The sequence below is a fragment of the Chelonoidis abingdonii genome, chromosome 22 (assembly GCF_003597395.2).
Source record: "Chelonoidis abingdonii isolate Lonesome George chromosome 22, CheloAbing_2.0, whole genome shotgun sequence".
Classification (NCBI taxonomy): Eukaryota; Metazoa; Chordata; order Testudines; family Testudinidae; genus Chelonoidis; species Chelonoidis abingdonii.
Genome location: NC_133790.1, coordinates 31,693,486 through 31,713,247, shown reverse-complemented (window position 1 = coordinate 31,713,247; position 19,762 = coordinate 31,693,486). Strand labels below are relative to the sequence as shown.

The window sequence follows — 19,762 nt, the reverse complement described above, 5'->3', positions numbered from 1 at the left end:
TTAACAATGTTGTTCTACTCCACAGTGTATTTATAAACCCAGTCTACCAAAATGCATGAAATTCTCAATTCATCTAGGCCAGATTTCCCAAGAGTGACTAGTGATTCTGGGTGTCTCGAGATGTCATAAAGGGTCCTGATTTTTAGTGGGTGGGGGCTCAGCACTGTCTCAAAAATAGGTCTCTTTAAGGTATCGCGTACTGATGCACCTAAAATGGTTTGTCACTTTGGCCTTAACTGTCTCCCATTATACATTGCGTAGCACACTATGGGCAGCCAAGACTGTGACTCAGTACCGAGACCAACGCAATAACACATGGCAAAGCATGCAGAGGTTGCAAAAGACCAGCACATACCAGGTTGCCTTGCTAAGCGTAAGGCCCTGTTACAAACTGCACCCAAGCACTTGGAGTACAGACATGCCTGCAGTGGATCAACACAGATTGAATATTTTTGTTCTTCTCATTTGAGCTGTGTGGTTAGAGAGGGATGATGTGATCCAATGATTTAAGCACTGGACTGTGAATTGGAAACTCCTCAGATCTTATCCCAGCTCTAATATTCTCCTCTGTGACCGCGGGCAAGTCATTTAACCTCTCTGCATCTCAGTTTCCCACATACGGTAAAAACACAGGACCTGCCATACCCTATCAGAGTGTGGTCCATTTAGTTGGCTCTCTCACCCCAACAGTGGTCAACACCAAATGATTGAGAAAAAGGTGCAAGAAACCTCCCAATGGATAGTTACAGACTAATTGGACTATAGGGGAAGTTTAATTCAAATCCCAAGAAGTTAGTGGCTAGCTCATGTCCACAGCAGATGAGTGAATATCCCGTCTGTTTTTAACATAGTAACTGAACAGATCTCATTATTCAAGCCTGTTTTGAATCCTGCTCAGCTCTTGGTCTCAATGAGATCAAGATTCCACCAGGGCAACATGGAGAACACACCCTGGGGGACAGAAGACTAAGTTTCTTAACAACTACACCACATGCCTGGCAGGGACTCAGCTGGTCTGCTCCAGCAGACTGAAATGTGGAGGCCTTCCCATTTTGCCTCACACTGCCACCCATCTGAGATCTACCATTTCAGAACAATACGCCATATTCACCAGGAATAACTCCATTCATTGCAGTTGTGCTACACAAAGAACTAATCTGACTTGTGCACACAGACCATGGAAGCAAGCTACATACTTCTCTTTCTCTATTTCCATGGAAAGTCTCTTCATGTCTGTATCCTTGAAGTCAAAGGAGAGGCTCTCACTGATGAGGTTGAAGCTTGGCAGGTCAGCAGGCAGCACTGTCATACCTGAGTTCATGGGCTGCTAAAGACAGAGCACAGATTAATCATCTTTGGTCACATGGGCACTGCAATCTGTGAGCGTTCTGTAGCAGGAAGCTAAAAAGAAAAGACAATGGCTGACCTGTAATGCAAGAACCTGCTTAGTGGTGCTTTAGCGAAGACCTGGCTCTCTGACTGCATGGACAATGCTGGCTATGTGCTAATTCACTGCATCCCTTTTCAAGGATGTTACGCTGTCTCTAACAACATTTGATCAAGAAAGTACCTCGTTTACTGTGTACAGGGGTCGGAGAGTATTGCTGGGACAATGTGATTCATACCTTCATCATCAAAACCATCGGAAGAACCCAGCATATGCCACAGTGGAAATAAAAGATAACTACTTACATTAAACATAGAAATCCTTCAGTTTGAAAAGCACTAACACTTTAAGCAGTTTAGGAGAGGCAGTATGGCCCAGTGCATAGAGAACTGAGCTGGGACTCGCAGAACCTGGGTTCTATTACCAGCGCTGCCATTGACCTGCTGAGTGACCCTGGGCGACTCACTCTGCCTCTGTCACTTTCCCTTTGTACCTCAGTTTCCCCATCTGTAAAATGGGGATAATATTACTGACCTTTGAGATCTATTGAAGAAGAGCACTATTTAAAAGTTAGGTATTATTTTTATTTAATATATATATACACACACAAGGATCACTAAAGACACTGCTGGAATGCAGCTGCCTCTGGGGTGAAACTCGGCAGCTATTTAAAATTGCATACCAGTTAAGGACAGGAAGCGAAGGGTGTTAGTACAAAACGCTCTATGATAGAAGAATCCTATATTCAATTGGAAGAGCAGAGAAAAGGGTGGCAGAATGGAATTACCCAAAATCAGAAACCGGTCAGGATCTCAGACTCTGACCAACACATCCTGACCCTTGCAAAGTTCCATGGTATATAGTCAATTGTCACAATTGGTTAGAACATCCATTTTAAGCTTCATCTGAAAGATGGCACCTTATGTCACACAGCACCCTCTAGTATTATGCTGAGGAACCGGCTCATTATTGATTCAAAGGAAAGAGCGCCGTGTGCTAAAATCACCAACACTAATTCCTGCACACACTATTCCTTTAAGGTCTTCTAGCCAAAGGCTAACCTGCCCCAGCTTTGCTTGGCTTGGGGGATCACAGCAAAAGGTGTTATAAAGGACTACGGGCTGGTGGGAGGTTTGACAATAACTGTCAAGAATAAGGCCACGCTTTGTGTGTATTGACTCTGGGACCGAAGGCAGGAACTATCTGCACATTTCACAGGCTAGAATGCTGTGCTGAGCTCCCTTGCTCCCTAGATTAAGATAATCCAAGGACTGTTGTAGCTTGTCCAAGGCTGGCAGCAGCAGCTCTGATTGGGATAGCAATGGATTTACTTCGCACAATAAGCCTCCCTCCCTTGCCATAGGCATAAACTTCACTTGCAGTAGGGGCTTGTCCCTCACTTGCAATGAATAAATCCAGCAGGGCATCGTTTCATTTGTCCTGCAGAACTGAAGCTGAAATGGGAACATTTTGAACAAGCAAAAGCTGTGAGAATAAGGCAGCTGAAGCTAGATGCTTGGCCTGGCGCAAGGGTTATGTTAATTTACCCACTTTGTGCATATAATGTAAATACCATTTCCTACTTCTGTTTCTTTGCCAACACAGAGTTTATCCTGCTGCTGTTTGTGTGCAATGCAGCCAAGTTAATATTGCTGTGAGACTCTTCAAAGGGACACCTGTGACTTTAAATTCCAGAATCTCAGAGAGAGGTAAAACAGACTAAGGTTCCTAAGTGACTGAAGAGCCTACGGGTACGTCTACATTGCAATCAAAGGTGTGACTGCTGCATTCGTAGACATACCTAAGATCTAGCTAGCTTGAACAATAGCAGTGAAGCAATCGCAGCATAGGCTCGCTGCTTGGGCAGCGTTGTTCAGCCCATGCTGCCGCAGCTTCAGCACTGTTGTTATTCCAGCTATCTAGATCAAAGCTAGCTTGGGCATGTCTACACTGCTGCAGTCTCACCTCCTGACTGCAGTGTAGACAGACCCTGAATCTCATGGACTTTCAGTGGGACTGAGGCACTTTGGACAGCTTTACCTGTATGAAGTTTTCTGGCCTATGCAGGAAGTCAGACTAGATGATCACAATGGCTCTTACTGCCCTTTAAATAATTGGTTAAAAAATTACTAGATTTCAAGTTTTACAGATTTTAACAGTAGTTTCAGATATTACATCTGCTGAGTTCCCATGCCAACTTTCCGCAGTTATACAACTACATTCATCCCTCTCTTCACTGCTGCTGTATGGAAGAGCCACCTAAACTGGTGAAGAACAGACTAACTGATCATATGCACCGGAGACCGCAGAGAGAGCAAAGAACAGTGAAACCAGTTATACACAAAGTGCTATCAGGTACATCAACTTCAAATCTGGAGGAAATATTTTCCCATCTCACTTCTCTCATTTTCAGTAATCCTAAAATACACTTGTAACAAGAGAAGATGAGAAATTCCCAGGGCAAACTGTGATTACTAAACTGAGCTAGCTTAAGAGAAGGTTACTCACCTTGTGTAGTAACTGAGGTTGTTCAACATGTGTATCCCTGTGGGTGCTCCACTTCAGGTGTCGGTGCATCCCGGTGCTGTCAATCGGAGATTTTCGGTATCAGTGTCCACCAGGGAAATATGGGGACAGTAGTCATCTTGCGGCGCCATTGGTGCCTTGACTAGTATGCATACAACCAGACTCCCTCAAGTCCTTCTCTACTGTAGAGTCCTTACTGTGAACTCCGAAGTAGAGGGGAGGAGGATGGGTAGTGGAGCACTCAGTTATTCTACAAGGTGAGTAACCTTCCCTTCTTCTTTGAGCACTGTTCGTGTGGGTGCTCCACTTCAGGTGATTGCAGAGCTGTGCCCCGCTATGAGGGAGGGTGGAGGCAGGGGGACTTTGGAGTTGCATGCATAGTGGAGAAAAACACAGTTAGGCCTAGTATGGAGTCTGATCATGAGTCTTGGGTAATTGCATAGTGGTTGATGAACATATGCTCAGAGGCCCAAGTAGCAGCTCTGCAGATATCTGGGATTGGTCCATTGTTCAGGAAAGCTACCGATGTCGGGTAGAGTGAGATCTGAGCCCTCTTAGCAATTCTGTTTTATTCAGTTGATAACAGAGTTGGATGCACCTGGAGATCCATTTAGAGTGTGTCTGTGTAAATATAGCAGAGTCCTTGGATCACTCTGTTGTGGAGACAAAAAGCCTTAAGGATTTTTGGAAAGGCTTTGTTCTGTCCAGGTAAAACCGATCACGCGTCTAACATCTAGAGAACGCAAAATAGTCTCTTTGTGCGCTCCCACGCACTATGGGATAAAATGTGGGAAGGTGAATAGGTTGGTTTAGATGGAAGGATGATATTTTAGGGGGGAATTTTGGATGAGGTCTCAATATGACCTTGTCCTTAAAAAATACAGTGTATCGGGGACTGGCCATTAGTGCTCCTATCTCATTTACTCGTCTAGCAGAACTGATTGCAACCAATAATGCCACCTTCATCGATAGATGGAGCAAGCAGCAAATAGCCAGAGGTTCGAATGGGGGTCTGGTGAGGCATTTAAGAACCAGATTTAGGTCCCAGGCAGGTTGGTGCACTTCCGTTGTCCTGAGAAAGAAGGTCCGCCCTTGATGGGAAAGTTCGTGGGACATATACTGCCATGTGCATCAGATCAGGATACTAGGCCAGATTAGGGCTATCAGTATGACTTTGGCCTTGTGTATGACCCTAGAATGCAGTGGAATCAGTGGGAATGCATATAGAAGTGATGCATCTCATGTGATGAGGAAGACATCCCTTAATGACTAATGTCCCAATCCTGCTCTCAAGCAGAAGAGTGGACACTTGTGGTGTAGTGATGTTGCAAATAAATTGATGGGAGCGATGGCTCATTGTTGCAATATGAATTATAGGACTGTGGTTCATTTCCCATTCGTGGTCTTGAGACAACTGTCTGCGTAGAGTGTCTGCTGTCATGTTCTGACACCTGGGGAGGTAGGAGGCCAAGATGTTTCTGTGGCGATGGATGCACTAGTTCCATAATTTCATGGCCTCATTGCACAGTGAATGGGAACTTGCCCCTCCTTGTCGATTAACATAAAACATGCATGCAATGTTATTGGTCATCACTGGTACTGTTCCATTCTTTATGAGTGGTAGGCTACAGAGACAGGCATTGTGTACTGCTTGCAGTTCTAGCAGGTTGATATGGAGTTGGGTCTCCACATGTGAACATCTGCCTTAAATTGTATGGTGGTGGTACAGGAGGGTGCCCAAGCCTAACAGATGAGGCATCTGTTGTGATTATTATCGATGGCGGATCCTGATGAAAGGGGATTCCTGTGCACACATTCTCCGGTCTTGTCCATCCCTGTAGGGATTCCAGTACCTTTGGTGGTGGTGGCAGGTTTATGTTTAGGCTGTGTTTGCTGGGTGTGTACACCGAACTCAGACACCCTTGAAGGCAGTGCATGTGTAGTCTTGGGTGGCTTACTATGAAGGTTGTAACTGCTATGACTTAACGATTGCAGGCAGGTTCCGTGCCATGATTCATGGACTGGTGTTGACTACCAAGATGAGGTTGATCATTGCAACGCATCTGTTCATCAGTAGTGCCGCTCTGGCCTGTATGGAGTCAAGGTGCACCTCGACATTGCACGGACACAAGGGTTGGCTTTTGTATGTCTCTTTATAGACTTAGGTTCTGTAAGAATGTAAGGGCTCTCTGGGTGATCTCTGTCGCTACCATCTGGGTAGGGCCTTTCAGGGGGCAATTGTTTAGGTACAGGAAAATCATTGTTCCTTGTTTGCGAAGGTGTGCTGTGACTATCCTGAGAGTTTTAGAGAAGAGTTTTGGTGCAGTGGACAAAGGGTAGAACCCTATATTGGTAGTGGTTGCTTTCTACTGTGAATTGCAGGAATCGTCTATGAGCTTGGTGTATGGTAATGTGGAAATATGCGTCTTGTAGGGTGAGGGCTGAAAACCAGTGCCCACATTCCAGTGCAGGTATTATCGTACTTAGTGTAACCATCTTGAATCTCTGGGATTGGACGAACTTGTTGAGCTTCCTGAGATCTCTTCATCCCGTTTTTCTTCTGGGTTAAGAAGTAGTGGGAGTAGAAACCTTTCCCCCTGTATTGCAGGAGTACTAGTTCCGCAGCACCAAGTTGTAGAAGATTGTTTACTTCCTGTTACAGCAGGTGCTTGTGAGAAGGGTACCTGAAGTGGGATGGGGACGGGGGTAAGGTGGGTGGGCAAGAGGTAAAGGGGACAGCATAGCCAATCTTATGACCTCTAAGACCCAACAGTCTGTGGTGATTGTTGCCCATGAATGGTCACAGTCGATAGCCAAGTAAGCGAGAAATATTTGTCAGTGGTGCTGTCTGGTGGGGGAGGTCATTCAGACCCTGGACCAATCTTTCAAAACTGTTTGTTTGCTGTTGGCTGCAATGAGATGGTCTCCCATCTCTGTCTTTGCGTCTCACAGGGTCTCTGGAACAATGTGCCTCTCTGTCGTGGGTATGGCTGGTAGCGCTTCCGTTTGATGAGAGGTGTGTAAGTACCTAGTGTGTGGAGAGTTGCTCAAGACCTCATTGGTTTAGGTGGAAAACAGCTTTTCCCTATCGAAAGGGAGTTCTTCTACTTTCACTTGCAACTCTTTCGGAATTCCTGAGGATTGTAGCTGTAATACCCTATGCATGACAATCACTGTAGCTGTTGCTCGTGCTGCTGGGTCAGTGACATCCAGGGATGCTTGCAAGACCATTCTGGCTACCAGTTGTCCTTCCATCAATATGGCTCTAAATTGGCCCCACTTCTCTTCCAGCAGATTGTTGGTAAATTCATACAATTTGCCATAATTATTGTGGTTGTACTTTGTAGGAGAGCACTGTAATTAGCTCTGTGAACTGCAAAGTTGCTGAGGAATACACTTTCTTCCCGAAGAGGTCGAGCCTCATGCAGTCTTTGTCCTGAGGAGTGGACCTGTAATGTGGATGCTTGCTATGTTAGTTAGCAGTCTCAACTACTAGAGGGTTGGGTGGTGGGCAGGAGAAGAGGAAATCCGTTCCTTTGGTAGGCACACAATATTTCTCGTCTCCCCTCTTGCATGTTGGTGGGATGGTAGCTAGTGTTTGCCATAACTTCTCTGCTGGTTCCAGGCTGGCATCATTTATCACCAAGGCTATCTCAGGGTACGTCTACACTGCACGATTATTTCGAATTAGCTTAAACCGATATTACAAAACAGATCTAATAAAATCGGTTTAGCGCGTCCACATGGATAAAAACCGATCGATTGTATTGCGTCCAATGGTCCAAAGCTACCTCGATTTCAGGAGCGGTGCACTGTGGGTAGCTGTTCCTCAGCTATCCCATAGTTCCACTTCCGTGTTGAGAGCACAGTGCTGATGGGGCAGAAACACTGCCCGGTGGTGCTGGGTACAGCCTCACCCTCCTTTGTGAAGGCAGCAGACAACCCTTTGGCGCTTTTTTCGCGGAGTGCATGAGCAAACGCCATAGCACAGCAATCTTTCCCTTTTTTTTTTCACGTGGTGGTGGGGGGAAATAACACTGAGGAGCTGTTCCTGAACCACGCCAGACACTGTGTTTTGACCCTAAGACATTGGGATCAGCCAAGAATGCAAATATTTTCAGAGACTGCTGTGGACTGTGGATAGCTGGAGTCCTCAGTACCCCTCCCTCCCTTCATAGGCGTCCATTTGAGTCCTGGCTCCGTTACGCTTGCACCACAGCGTGTGTCTCTGGAGTTTTTATTTCAAAACGCTTTGGCATTTCGTGTGCTAACGGAGCTGCATACACAGATTTGTCTCCCCATACAGCGATCAGACCGAGTAACTCCGTACGGTCTATGCTGGAGCTCTTTTTTCGATTTCAAACTGCGTTCCCAGCCGTGCTGATCAGAGCTCCACGTGGGCAAGCAGGAATGTAATTCAAAAGTTCGCGGGGCTTTTCCTGTTTACCCTGCCCGCTGCATCCGAGTTCAGATTGCTGTCCAGACGGTCAGTGCTGCACTCGGGATGCGCCCGGGCCAATAACGTCGATTTCCGTCCACTGAACCCTAATCCGAGTTATCACTATCGAATTTACGCTACTCTCTCGTTTGGGAGGAGTTCCGAATCGATTTAAGGAGCCGTTTAACTCGATATTAATGACGACGTCGTGTGAACGGATACAGCGTTAAATCGGTATATCGGCCATTAAACCGATTTAAAGTCGCAGTGTAGACCTGGCCTTAGAGGTGGACGAGGTTTGTAAAATCTGTAAAAGTTTGTATTGTGTGTCCTGGACCTCCTCAAGGGAGCTGTCCTGGTTCAACAGAATTCTTTTGAACAGTTCTTGAAACTGTTTGAAATCATATGCTATGGTAGGAGGTGGTGGCATAATGGCTTCACCTGGTGAAGAAGAGGAATTGTGAGCTGGTGATGTGGGCTCTTATTCAGCGTCCTCCTCCCCTTCCTCTCCTGTGTCTTCCTGGGCTACTAAGGTTTGTGGACTGGAGGATGGTGGAGATGATCTGAGTTCACCTCTAGGTGGAGATAAGGGTCTGATATAAGGAGCCCTGTATGCTGCCTATGGGGCCCAGGGTGGCCACTGCATGAGGACTGGCATAGGTGGACACATCCAGGGTTTCGTATTCACCCACGAAAGCTCATGCTCCAATACGTCTATTAGTCTAAAAGGTGCCACAGGACTCTTTGCTGCTTTTACAGATCCAGACTAACATTGCTACCCCTCTGATACTTGACATCCAGGGTTGTCTATACCATGGATGAACTGCCTGCCTACACTGGGTTTTAAACCGTAAAGGGTCCTTCTGGTAGTCTGCGTTCCTCAGGAGAGGAATGCTGTGATTAAAAGGCATCCTCCTCCTCTTCTTCACTAAGCATTGATGGTGCAATAAGAGATGTAGGCTGGTATGTGGCAATGCATTCTGCAGAGCCATCAGTACTGAAAAGACTGAAATGTTTGTTTGAGAAATTGTTGTGGTGCTATTTCTTGCAGTACTGGTTGTATCAATGATGTAGTCTTAGATGGAGCCGTAGAGTGAGCCAGTGAATTGCAGCTTGATTTAGCTGATGCGGGCGGCACCATCTTGACTCTGTCCATCAGTGGCTGCATGACGGTCAGTGAGGGTCTCTGTGCAGTTTCTTGCACCATTGTGGTCAGTGCCATGGAGGAGCCATGTCTATGTTTATACCTTGACTCCATGTCTCTCGTTTTAGGCTCAGCAGAGGTCTTGGTACAGACGGCGCTGGAGGTGCCCTGTGCCTCAAAGGTGCTCACCCGTATGGTGGTCAGCACCGAGGACAGCGACCTGACAGAAGACAGTCTTTTTTTTTTTGTGATTCTCTCTGTGGAGAGGTCAATACTCTTTTCTTCGAAACTGTCAAGGATTGAGCCTTATCTTTAGTTGATTCCAAAGTGGACGGGGAGGTCTGTTGTCCCGGTTCGGTTGGAGCGATTTCTCCATAAGAATCAGTTTGAGGTGGAAATAATGTTCATGCCTGGTTCTCACTTTAAGACTACTTACAGTGAGCAAACTTTTGAGGGATGTGCCACTCACCGAGGCATTGGAAAAAACATGGAGTGTCCAGGGGAGACTGGCATCGCTTCGAGGCAGGGGTCATATCTCTTAAAGCCTGAGGAATCAGGCATCATTGAGGCAGCTGAGTGTTTCCGGGGGAACAACGATAGGAAAAAAAAAAATTTTTTTTTTTTCCTTACAACTAACCAACCTCTTATGAAATATACAACTAAACTTATCTAAACTGTTTCTTGTAGAAGATGACATTGGAACACTTCCCCAGAGCTCTGTCTCAGGCTGAGGACGGTTAAGAAGGAAGTGAGGGGGTCAGGTCACACACTAGTCAAGATGCCAGCAGCGCCACGAGATGACTACTACACATGCATGGCCCTGACAAATGCTGCTGCCGAAAATCTCCGATTGACGGTGCCAGGCCTCACTGACACCTGAAGTGGAGCACCCACAGGGAAATCACTCGAAGAACGTTTGTATTTTCTCCCTTGAAGTGATTTTAACTGTACAATCTTAATGCTGCACTACCAGTCTCTTGCATTTAATAAATTTAGGCAAACAGTCTGCTTATAGCGGCCATCACCAAGAGGTAAGGTTTAAGTGCCTGAAGGCATGGAAGACACCGATTGGCAGAAGGAATGAAAACAAAGCCATGTCATAGTCATGGCCTGTAAGTTGCCATCTTCTTTTGTCCTTGCCAGCTGGAAAATTTAGGACAAGCACAGGAGAACTGGTTATGGTAACAGGATCAAAGAAAGTCAGACAATAGAGTGCCTGGAGTGTTCAGTATCTAAGCGCAGTGAAATAGGTTGAGGGCACATTGAAATAATGAGATACAAGAGGTACCATGAATGGAAAAAAAACAAAGGGCTGGGATAGATCATTAAGGAAGGAGAGGGAGCAGAGGGAGCTGCTGACAGCCGAGATCAAGAGTTGCATCTGAAAAGCGTGATGTCATTGATTGTAAAGGCACCATCATGCTCTTCTCAGAGCCTCAAGGGTGTTCCCCCCTCAGCTACAGTAAAGATCTTCTCTCCTTCCCACTGATGGCAACTTGATAACGCTCCCTTTGGAGCCAATCAGCCCAAACTGAGTCACTGAAGAGTGGTGCAAAGATGCCTCCTACCCCTGCTGATCTGAGACTCAAATTCACACACTGGTCCTAAATAAGCCTAATTCTCCCTGCTTGGTAACATAAAAAACCCTCAAAAGCAGGCTGGCCATGGGCTTCAAGAGCTCTGAGAACAACTTAGCACCTTTTATAAAGCATATCTGCTACCATTTTGGTGGAAGACTGAGTTACGAAAATAGTAAGTCTCTTCCTGTCCTTTCTGTAGCTTAGCCATCTGCTGCTTAGGCAGCATAGACGGATCAGATCCTGCCAGCTCTGGAGTTGAGGGACTGGAGTAACCAAAGTACAGGAATGAGACAAGAAAGAACACATTCAGTGGGACAGACTGATTAATAGAGGGAGGAAGTCTGAGAGAGCTTGGAGCTGCAAGCTCCTCACAGCTGTTGGTACTTGGCTGATACGACCATTCAGCTTCCAAACCACAATCTTTCACTATCTGTGTACGACAAAGTCATCATTAGAATTATTGGACCCCAACAGCCTGTTGGTCCATAGGGTAATAAAGCTAGGTGAGTTCAAAGAGTAGGCTTATGAAGCACAGAAGCAGCTAGCACTCAGTGGAGGGGCCCTAAGTCTAGAAGTCTCAGACATTCAATCACTGCAATCTCTTAAAAGTTTCTGATCATTCGCAGATAGCTTTGGAGAATGTGGACGAGAAGACATTTACTTCTAACCACCTTCATGTGGCTTGTTTAAACACTTACTTGAGGTGATGGCATTTCAAAGAAAAATTGAAATGGTAAAAGGTTTGGTACTTGCTCCAGATGGGATGCATCTGTGGAGATTATTCACACTCCTTCATGCCAGTCTCCCACCTCTTGGGAGTAACAAACAGATAGATAGCAAGGCCACCAGGTGTATGCTGTGGGGTGGAGACTACTTGATGGCATTCACAGATCCCAATAAAATTCACAGCAAAAGAAGCAAAGCCAGGAAGAAAGGAATTGCCAGATTGGATCAGAACAACTTTCATTTAGCCCAGTATTTGATCTTCAATGGCAACCAGTACCAGATCCACCAAAGGAAGGTGTGCAATCCCCTTACTAGCAGTTATAGAGTAATCTCTCACAGGGTAAGTTTCTTCCTGAACACAGGAAGGGAGGTTGGGTTAATGCGTTTATAGGTTCTGATCAATTTTTATCTGATCTAAGGAAACAGAGGATGCCTTTATTCACACAAGTGTTTAATCCTATTTTGAATGCCACTAAGCCCTTGGCCTCAATACTTTATATTTGTCTCCACAGGTTAACAAAACACAATTTTTATGTTTAAATCTGTTGTCTTTTCAATTTCATTTGTACCTCATTGTTCTTGTATTAGGCAAAAGGGTAGATGGGAGACAGAGTGAAGCAGTCTGTTCTCTGCTAAACTGCAGATCACCAGATCTGGACTTGGCTGAGGAGCACAGGAAACTGTTTGCAATTACCCTAACTGAGTTCCACAACAAAGCAGTCTCATAACTCCTCTGATTAGGAGGTGGCACTATGGAAACAGCCCAACTTCTTTTAAAGCCCTCAAGTGGAAGCTGCCCTCTTCCTGGGAAAAAATGGAGCTGTAATACAAAACACTCTTACCATGTATGATGACTTGCTGGTGATCTCCAAGAGCTTCTGCTTTGCTCTCCGCTCAGACTCTCGAGCCTCCTGAAGGTCCTGCTTTAGCTGATCAGCCTCCTTTGCCCTATGTACAGTAACAAACATCAGATCAGAGATGGACAGGGAAGGAATGGAGTGGGATGAAAGTCAGAGAAGGAGAAATGGAGCAGCACCAAAGTGTGGGTGAAGGGGGTTTGGGATTTATCAGGCAATGAGTTCTATTAAGCTGCAGAATAATTTCCAAAAGGGAAATAGTGGAAACCCAATCACTTGAGACCTTCCAACTAGACTGGACAAATACTGAAGAAGAAAAACCTGCACTGATTGTCAAGGATGGAGAAAACCAGCTAGATCAGTGGTTCTCAAACTAGGGCCACCACTTATTCAGGGAAAGCCCCTGGTGGGCCGGGCCAGTTTGTTTACCTGCCATGTCCACAGGTTCGGCTGATCGCAGCTCTCACTGGCCGCGGTTCGCCACTCCAACCAAATGGGAGCTGCAGGAAGCGGTGTGGGCCGAAGGACATACTGCCCGCCACTTCCCACTGCCCCCATTGGCCTGGAGCAGTGAACTGTGGCCACTGGGAGCGGCGATCAGCCGAACCTGCGGACGTGGCAGGTAAACAGACCGGCCTGGCCCGCCAAGGGCTTTTCCTGAACAAGCGGCAGCCCTAGTTTGAGAATCACTGGGTTAGATGACCTATCAGGTCTTCTTCTTGATAGGATCTGATACTGCATGTGGGGCTGTTACCCATTCAATTTAGGGCACCCTAAGTTTAAGGGTTCCCTCTCCCCAGTTTTAGTGGTGAACATTGAGTTTCACCCAAGGCTGGTTTAATAGGGGATTGAAGAGGGGCTGATCAGGTCCCAGCAGAAAATTCAAGTCACAAAAGGGCGTGCTCTAAAATAGAGATGTTGTGTTAGCATTTGCAAAAAGACTGACACCTGGAGAATCAGGTCAAGCTGTTGGAGTGGGGAGGACAACTTGAGAACACAGTGAGTGAGCAAAATCAGAGCAGAGGTAGGAAGCTTTGGCTTGGGGAGCAGAATCTTTGGTCTTCTGAATATTAATCATCTACTGAGGGTTGTTTGTCTAAAAGGAACAGAAGAAAATGTCCAACAAGTCCTATATGGACTTTAACATGCCAATCTCAGGACCCAAGGGTTCTCATACTACCATTTATCCTTGATGTATGGCAGCTCCTGAGAACACTCCCCGGGTAGAAAGCAAAAGGAGAGATGAGGAGGGAGAGAGAGAGAGAGAGAAGCCGCCTTTGCTGAATCAGAATTTAAAGGGAGCTCAAGATAGAGAAGGGATTACTGGGAATAAACTTATTGAACAAGTGACAGGGCTGAAGCCCAGTGCACTCATAAGTGATAACAGGGAGAAAGTTAGTGTTGTTTTTAATTCACCCACTAATTAATGCAACACATCACAAGAGCTCTGGCATACCAAGGCTGTGAACACCAGGCATAACATGCAACAGGGTCTCTGGCACAAAGGGTCCCCAGGCCCAACATGCAACAGAAGCCTCGTGACTAGTCAGGAAGGTGAGAGATCTGGGAGTGCAATGCCGGAGCAAGGGAGAGAATGATGAATTGAGTTTAATAACTAGAAGCAAAACTCAAGTGTTATTAATTAATGGAGCCAAATACTTTAGAGAATACGGCAGGTGTTTCTGTGGCTGATCTTACAGCTCCTTGATAATCTGAGCCAATGGGTGCACATTCTAGTTAGTGGTCCAAGATGAGCCAGGGAAGAAGAGTTCTATGGACAGTTTGAAAGGAAGAATACATTCCAGCCACCCACCAAAACCAGTAGCTGAAATTCCCTCTCCTGGTCACTCTCTCCTCATTGTATCTCTCCTATAAGAATTCTCCAGCATCAGGCTCAAATACACGAAAATTAGGGAGACCTGATATGTTTATTCACATCAGTTTACCATTTTGACAAACATGAAACTAAAGAAAGAAACCAGCTGCGTCTTGTGGTCAACTAGCCCTCACACGTGTCTGGGATACCAAGGGCTTACTGCACACAGTTTGGAAGGGCTGTATAAAAGTGTGACCCCAGGATACGTCTCAGCTAAACTCATTGGCAGATCTGGAAAGTGGAGCATGGAAGCAGGTGTAGGGTTCCTCCTGCTGACCTTCTCTCTGATTCTTCTGCCATCTTCAATGCCAACATCTCTGCCTCCACGACCTTCTGTTCCATCAACCGTTTCTCTTCCTCTGTCCGGATTGCTGTGGCTTTGATCCGCTGCATCTCCTGCTCCGCCTCAGCTGCTTTCTGAGCCAGCAGCTTGGCTTCCTCTTCTGTGATCTGGGCTTTTTCAGCCAGCAAGTCTGCTGTCTCTTCAGATCTCATCTGGGAATCAACACATACAGCAGTGTCAGCATACACAAGGGCTCTACCCTGACATGTTCAAGAGCCCTATGGTAGGGACGATAGGTCTCGTGCCCCACCTTTATACTATGACCCACATGTGCTCAAATTCCCATTTCCACAATCCTTGCAGTGCCCTGGCCACTGCAATAAGCTCTCAACCAAGACTCTGATATTCTCAGGCTCTTTTCCTCCAGTTAATCCTCCACTGAGACCGTGTCATAGCAGGGCCCTTGCACCAGACCATACAGCTGACCCATCTACCTTTTTAATCCCTGTTCACAAACCGGAGCTTACGAATAGCCTCAGAATGCACACTGTATGTCTGCTGACTTCAGCAAAGGAAGTCGCGAACGTCTGGAGTGACTGGAGAACAATCATCACAAAGACATACCAGAGCCTCATTGGCCATTGTCGCCTCCTCCTTTAACTGCAACAACCTCCTCTCCAACTCATCCCTTGTTCGCTCTGCCTCTTCCCTCATCTGCTTCTCTCGAGCCAGCCGCTGTCTTTCCATCTAGGGAGATGAGAGGAGAGGAGAGGAAAGGAAATAACAAATATTAGAATAACCAACATTCAGTGTATTCCTGCGACAGGGCACACTCGCCCCACACTGGACAGGCAAGGGTTAACACTACATTGTGTTAACCAAGCCCTCTCAACTCTACTGGGCATGCTCCAAATGCACTAGTAAAAAAGGGAGAAGCTCAGCTCAGGTGCTGCTGGAGTTGCTGCCAGGGAGGAAGGATGCCACCAGCTCCAGCAAATGATCAGCTGAAGCCTGAGGTCATGGGAGTCAGAGATGCCGCAACCCAGGAAGACGCCAAGCTACCCACAGAGGCCCTGCAGAGTCTGGAGTTGCCGGGGACAGTGCAGACTAGGGAACTTGGAGACAGCTGAGACGCCCAGACTGCAGCAGTGGGAAATATGGTAGGAAGCATCCCAGGGCAACCAGATAGTGGCCCAGTTAGTGACCCTGAATTTTGAGTCAGTGTGTTTCAGTCAGAACCGCCCTGCTCACTCAGTGGCACGCATTCCAGGCACTCCCAGGACCCTGGACTGGAGTCCAGTGGAGAGGGAGGGCGCAGACCCCTTTGTGCGCGTGGCGGCCCCCTTCCTGACAAACCGCTGGCCCTCACCACCTTGCCACCAGGGATGAATTTACTGACTTTGGCCATTAGACCTTACTGCCCTGCTCAGGGAGGTGCACCTATGGACTCTAGCCACTAGGCCTTACTGCTCCTCTGAGGCAAATTATTGACACTGGTCATTGGGCAGCACTGCCCAGCTATTAGAGGCAAGTACTTTGACTTTTGCCTTGAGGCCTCATTGCCCTGCTAAGAAGGGCAAGTATATTGACTCAGGCTAAAGAGGCACAGATGTAGGTTATGTACGTCCCACCCCTAGCCCTAAGAAAGACGGAACACACTCACCCCGCACTGGATGGAGTCTCCCTCAGCCCTGTTACAATTCCCTAGGTATGGTGCATTTCGTGGACAGGATGGGAATGTTGTCTGGTAGCTGGAGAGCACTCGGATGAGTAAGAGATCTCCTCCTTCTGCTTCAATTTACCCATTTGTCAACTAGGGATATTTCACTACCAAAAGGGGACAGGCCTATCAATGTGCGTGGAGCACTCTGTGATCCCAGGATGACAAGCACTGCAGACCACAAGTTCAAACAACATGGACCTTTGATTTTCCATCAGATCCAACGGAAGATTAAGCCTAATGCACTGGAGATTCTTCCCCATTCCATTCATTTAATGGGTAGGCCAGAAAGTGTATAATTACCAACAATAAGATTCCTATACAAGTCAAGCTGCCTCCTCTCAGTGTGCAAGTCACAGGACTTCTCCATGTGAGAAACAGCCAGTCAGGCCCTCTCTGATGCAGCCTAATCTAGTGGAATCCCTTCCACCTGCTCCCAGGAGAATGTGCCGCACATACACTGCCTCTGAAAGCCCCCCACAGTCAGTATCTTAAGCAGCAGCTGCACACTGTACAACTTGCAACCTTTGCTAACCAAGCGGTGGAAGGAACTGCAAAACCAGTTAATTCACCACCTTTCAGCACCCAGATCTCACAGTGATGGGCCCATTATAAATACCGAGGCTACATGCATAGATCACTGCATTACTCAGGCCACATGCTGAGTTTAATGGGCCCAACAAGGAGATAAGCCATCTCCCTGTGATCCTCAGGCACCGGCTATGTTCTGAAAGCAGGACACCCATTGCTTTAATGGTGGTGCTTCTCTCTGCTAAAGTACCCTTCATCAGTCACCACTTGTTATGGTCAGGATCCCATTCAGGGCTCATGATGTGAGAAGGCTGCTCAGAGCCAGTTCACACAGTAACCCTGGATTGTAGGCAGCGAGATACAATAAGGGGGTTAATCCAAGGGAGGGCAGCAAATCTCCACATTTCTTATACAGCCTAGTGGCGAGCGCACTGGACTGTGCCTGAGGTGACCTGGGTTTAATTAACAGCTCTGCCACTGGCCTGCTGGGCAGCCTTGGGCAAGTCACTTTCCCTCTGTAAATCAAGATAGTGAGTCTGACCTCCTCTGCAAAGCACTTTGAGATCTCTAGATTAAAAAAGACGGTTACTCACCTTTGTAACTGTTGTTCGAGATGTGTTGCTCATATTCATTCCAAGTAGGTGTGCGCGCGCTGCGTGCACATTCGTCAGAAGAATTTTCCCCTAGCAACACCCGGCGGGTCGGCAGGCGCCCCCTGGCGTGGCGCCTTTGCGGCACCGCATATATACCCCTGCCGACCCGAGCGGAGAACCAGTCCTTCCCCGGACTCCTTTCCTGTTTTTCCAAACCGCCTTTCTTCCCTTCCTCCCGGCGTGGGACCCGACTAACTTCGGATCGTTGGGTTTTACGCACGGTGGAGTTTGGCTACCATCTTGCAGTTGTGTTTCGCCCCCTTCTTCCCAGCCGCACCCTCCTCGTCCCTCTTCAGGACCCTCTTCACGAGAATCTCCTCCTGCAGGAGGTCCACACGGTGCTTCTCGGAAATCGGAGCCAAGAGGAGGTACCTCGAGATCTCGTGGACAGAGGTTTTACTTCCTGCTTATTTTTTGAATCCCCAAGTCGATAAGGAAGGGTCTGCCGACCCAATCCTGGAGCTCCGCGGACTTCAACGCCTTCGTAAAGAAGTTGAAGTTCCGCATTTGGTCTTTGGGGTCTTTATCCCGTCCCTTGGATCCGGGAGACTGGTTCGCTTGCTTCTCGACATGGCAAGGACGCGTACTTTCATGTTTTCAATGTTTTTCTAGCCACCACACCAACACTATCTACGCTTTGTGGTACGGGCCGCAACTTCCAATTCACGGTCCTGCCCTTCGGCCTTTCCTCTGCCCTGCGGGTTTCAAAAATGTATGGCAAGTAGTGGACCGCTTTCCTCCGTCGGGCAAGGCAATATGTGTCTTTCCCTTACCTGGATGACTGGCTTGGTTTCGCGGGTCTTCAGGGCTCAGGTCGTCCGCGCACGATAACGGTTATCAGGGAACTGTTTCGAAAACTTTGGGCCTCTTGCTCAATTTCGCAAGTCCATCCCTCGTACCAGCTCAGATGGATAGAATTCATTGGGGCTGTCTTTGGAACTCCAACTTGCTCGCCGACAGCATCGCTTTCACCCAGCCGGTTCCAGGCAATAGTCTCCGTCATAGACAGGCCTACTCGTCTTCCCCACGACCTCGGCCCCGGGTCATGTTCAGCCTGCCTCGGTCACATGGCGGCAGCGGAGAACCAGTCCTTCCCCGGACTCCTTTCCTGTTTTTCCAAACCGCCTTTCTTCCCTTCCTCCCGGCGTGGGACCCGACTAACTTCGGATCGTTGGGTTTTACGCACGGTGGAGTTTGGCTACCATCTTGCAGTTGTGTTTCGCCCCCTTCTTCCCAGCCGCACCCTCCTCGTCCCTCTTCAGGACCCTCTTCACGAGAATCTCCTCCTGCAGGAGGTCCACACGGTGCTTCTCGGAAATCGGAGCCAAGAGGAGGTACCTCGAGATCTCGTGGACAGAGGTTTTACTTCCTGCTTATTTTTTGAATCCCCAAGTCGATAAGGAAGGGTCTGCCGACCCAATCCTGGAGCTCCGCGGACTTCAACGCCTTCGTAAAGAAGTTGAAGTTCCGCATTTGGTCTTTGGGGTCTTTATCCCGTCCCTTGGATCCGGGAGACTGGTTCGCTTGCTTCTCGACATGGCAAGGACGCGTACTTTCATGTTTTCAATGTTTTTCTAGCCACCACACCAACACTATCTACGCTTTGTGGTACGGGCCGCAACTTCCAATTCACGGTCCTGCCCTTCGGCCTTTCCTCTGCCCTGCGGGTTTCAAAAATGTATGGCAAGTAGTGGACCGCTTTCCTCCGTCGGGCAAGGCAATATGTGTCTTTCCCTTACCTGGATGACTGGCTTGGTTTCGCGGGTCTTCAGGGCTCAGGTCGTCCGCGCACGATAACGGTTATCAGGGAACTGTTTCGAAAACTTTGGGCCTCTTGCTCAATTTCGCAAGTCCATCCCTCGTACCAGCTCAGATGGATAGAATTCATTGGGGCTGTCTTTGGAACTCCAACTTGCTCGCCGACAGCATCGCTTTCACCCAGCCGGTTCCAGGCAATAGTCTCCGTCATAGACAGGCCTACTCGTCTTCCCCACGACCTCGGCCCCGGGTCATGTTCAGCCTGCCTCGGTCACATGGCGGC

General features: G+C 47.6%; 1 protein-coding gene across 8 annotated transcripts in view; it reads right to left on the bottom strand.

Moving 5' to 3' along the window:
* NF2 (NF2, moesin-ezrin-radixin like (MERLIN) tumor suppressor) overlaps window positions 1-19,762 on the bottom strand; it is a 104,610-nt gene that overhangs the window by 23,641 nt on the left and 61,207 nt on the right. For 4 of the 8 annotated variants that reach the window (XM_032764647.2, XM_032764648.2, XM_032764645.2 and 1 more), the window contains 4 exons: window positions 15,442-15,564; window positions 14,812-15,029; window positions 12,644-12,749; window positions 1,197-1,327 (listed from right to left, as the gene is read on the bottom strand). In XM_032764647.2, the coding sequence (XP_032620538.1) occupies window positions 1,197-1,327; window positions 12,644-12,749; window positions 14,812-15,029; window positions 15,442-15,564 (578 nt within the window). The remainder of the gene's footprint in view (window positions 1-1,196; window positions 1,328-12,643; window positions 12,750-14,811; window positions 15,030-15,441; window positions 15,565-19,762) is intronic. The other 4 variants (XM_032764646.2, XM_075059921.1, XM_032764650.2 and 1 more) reach the window with 1 other exon arrangement.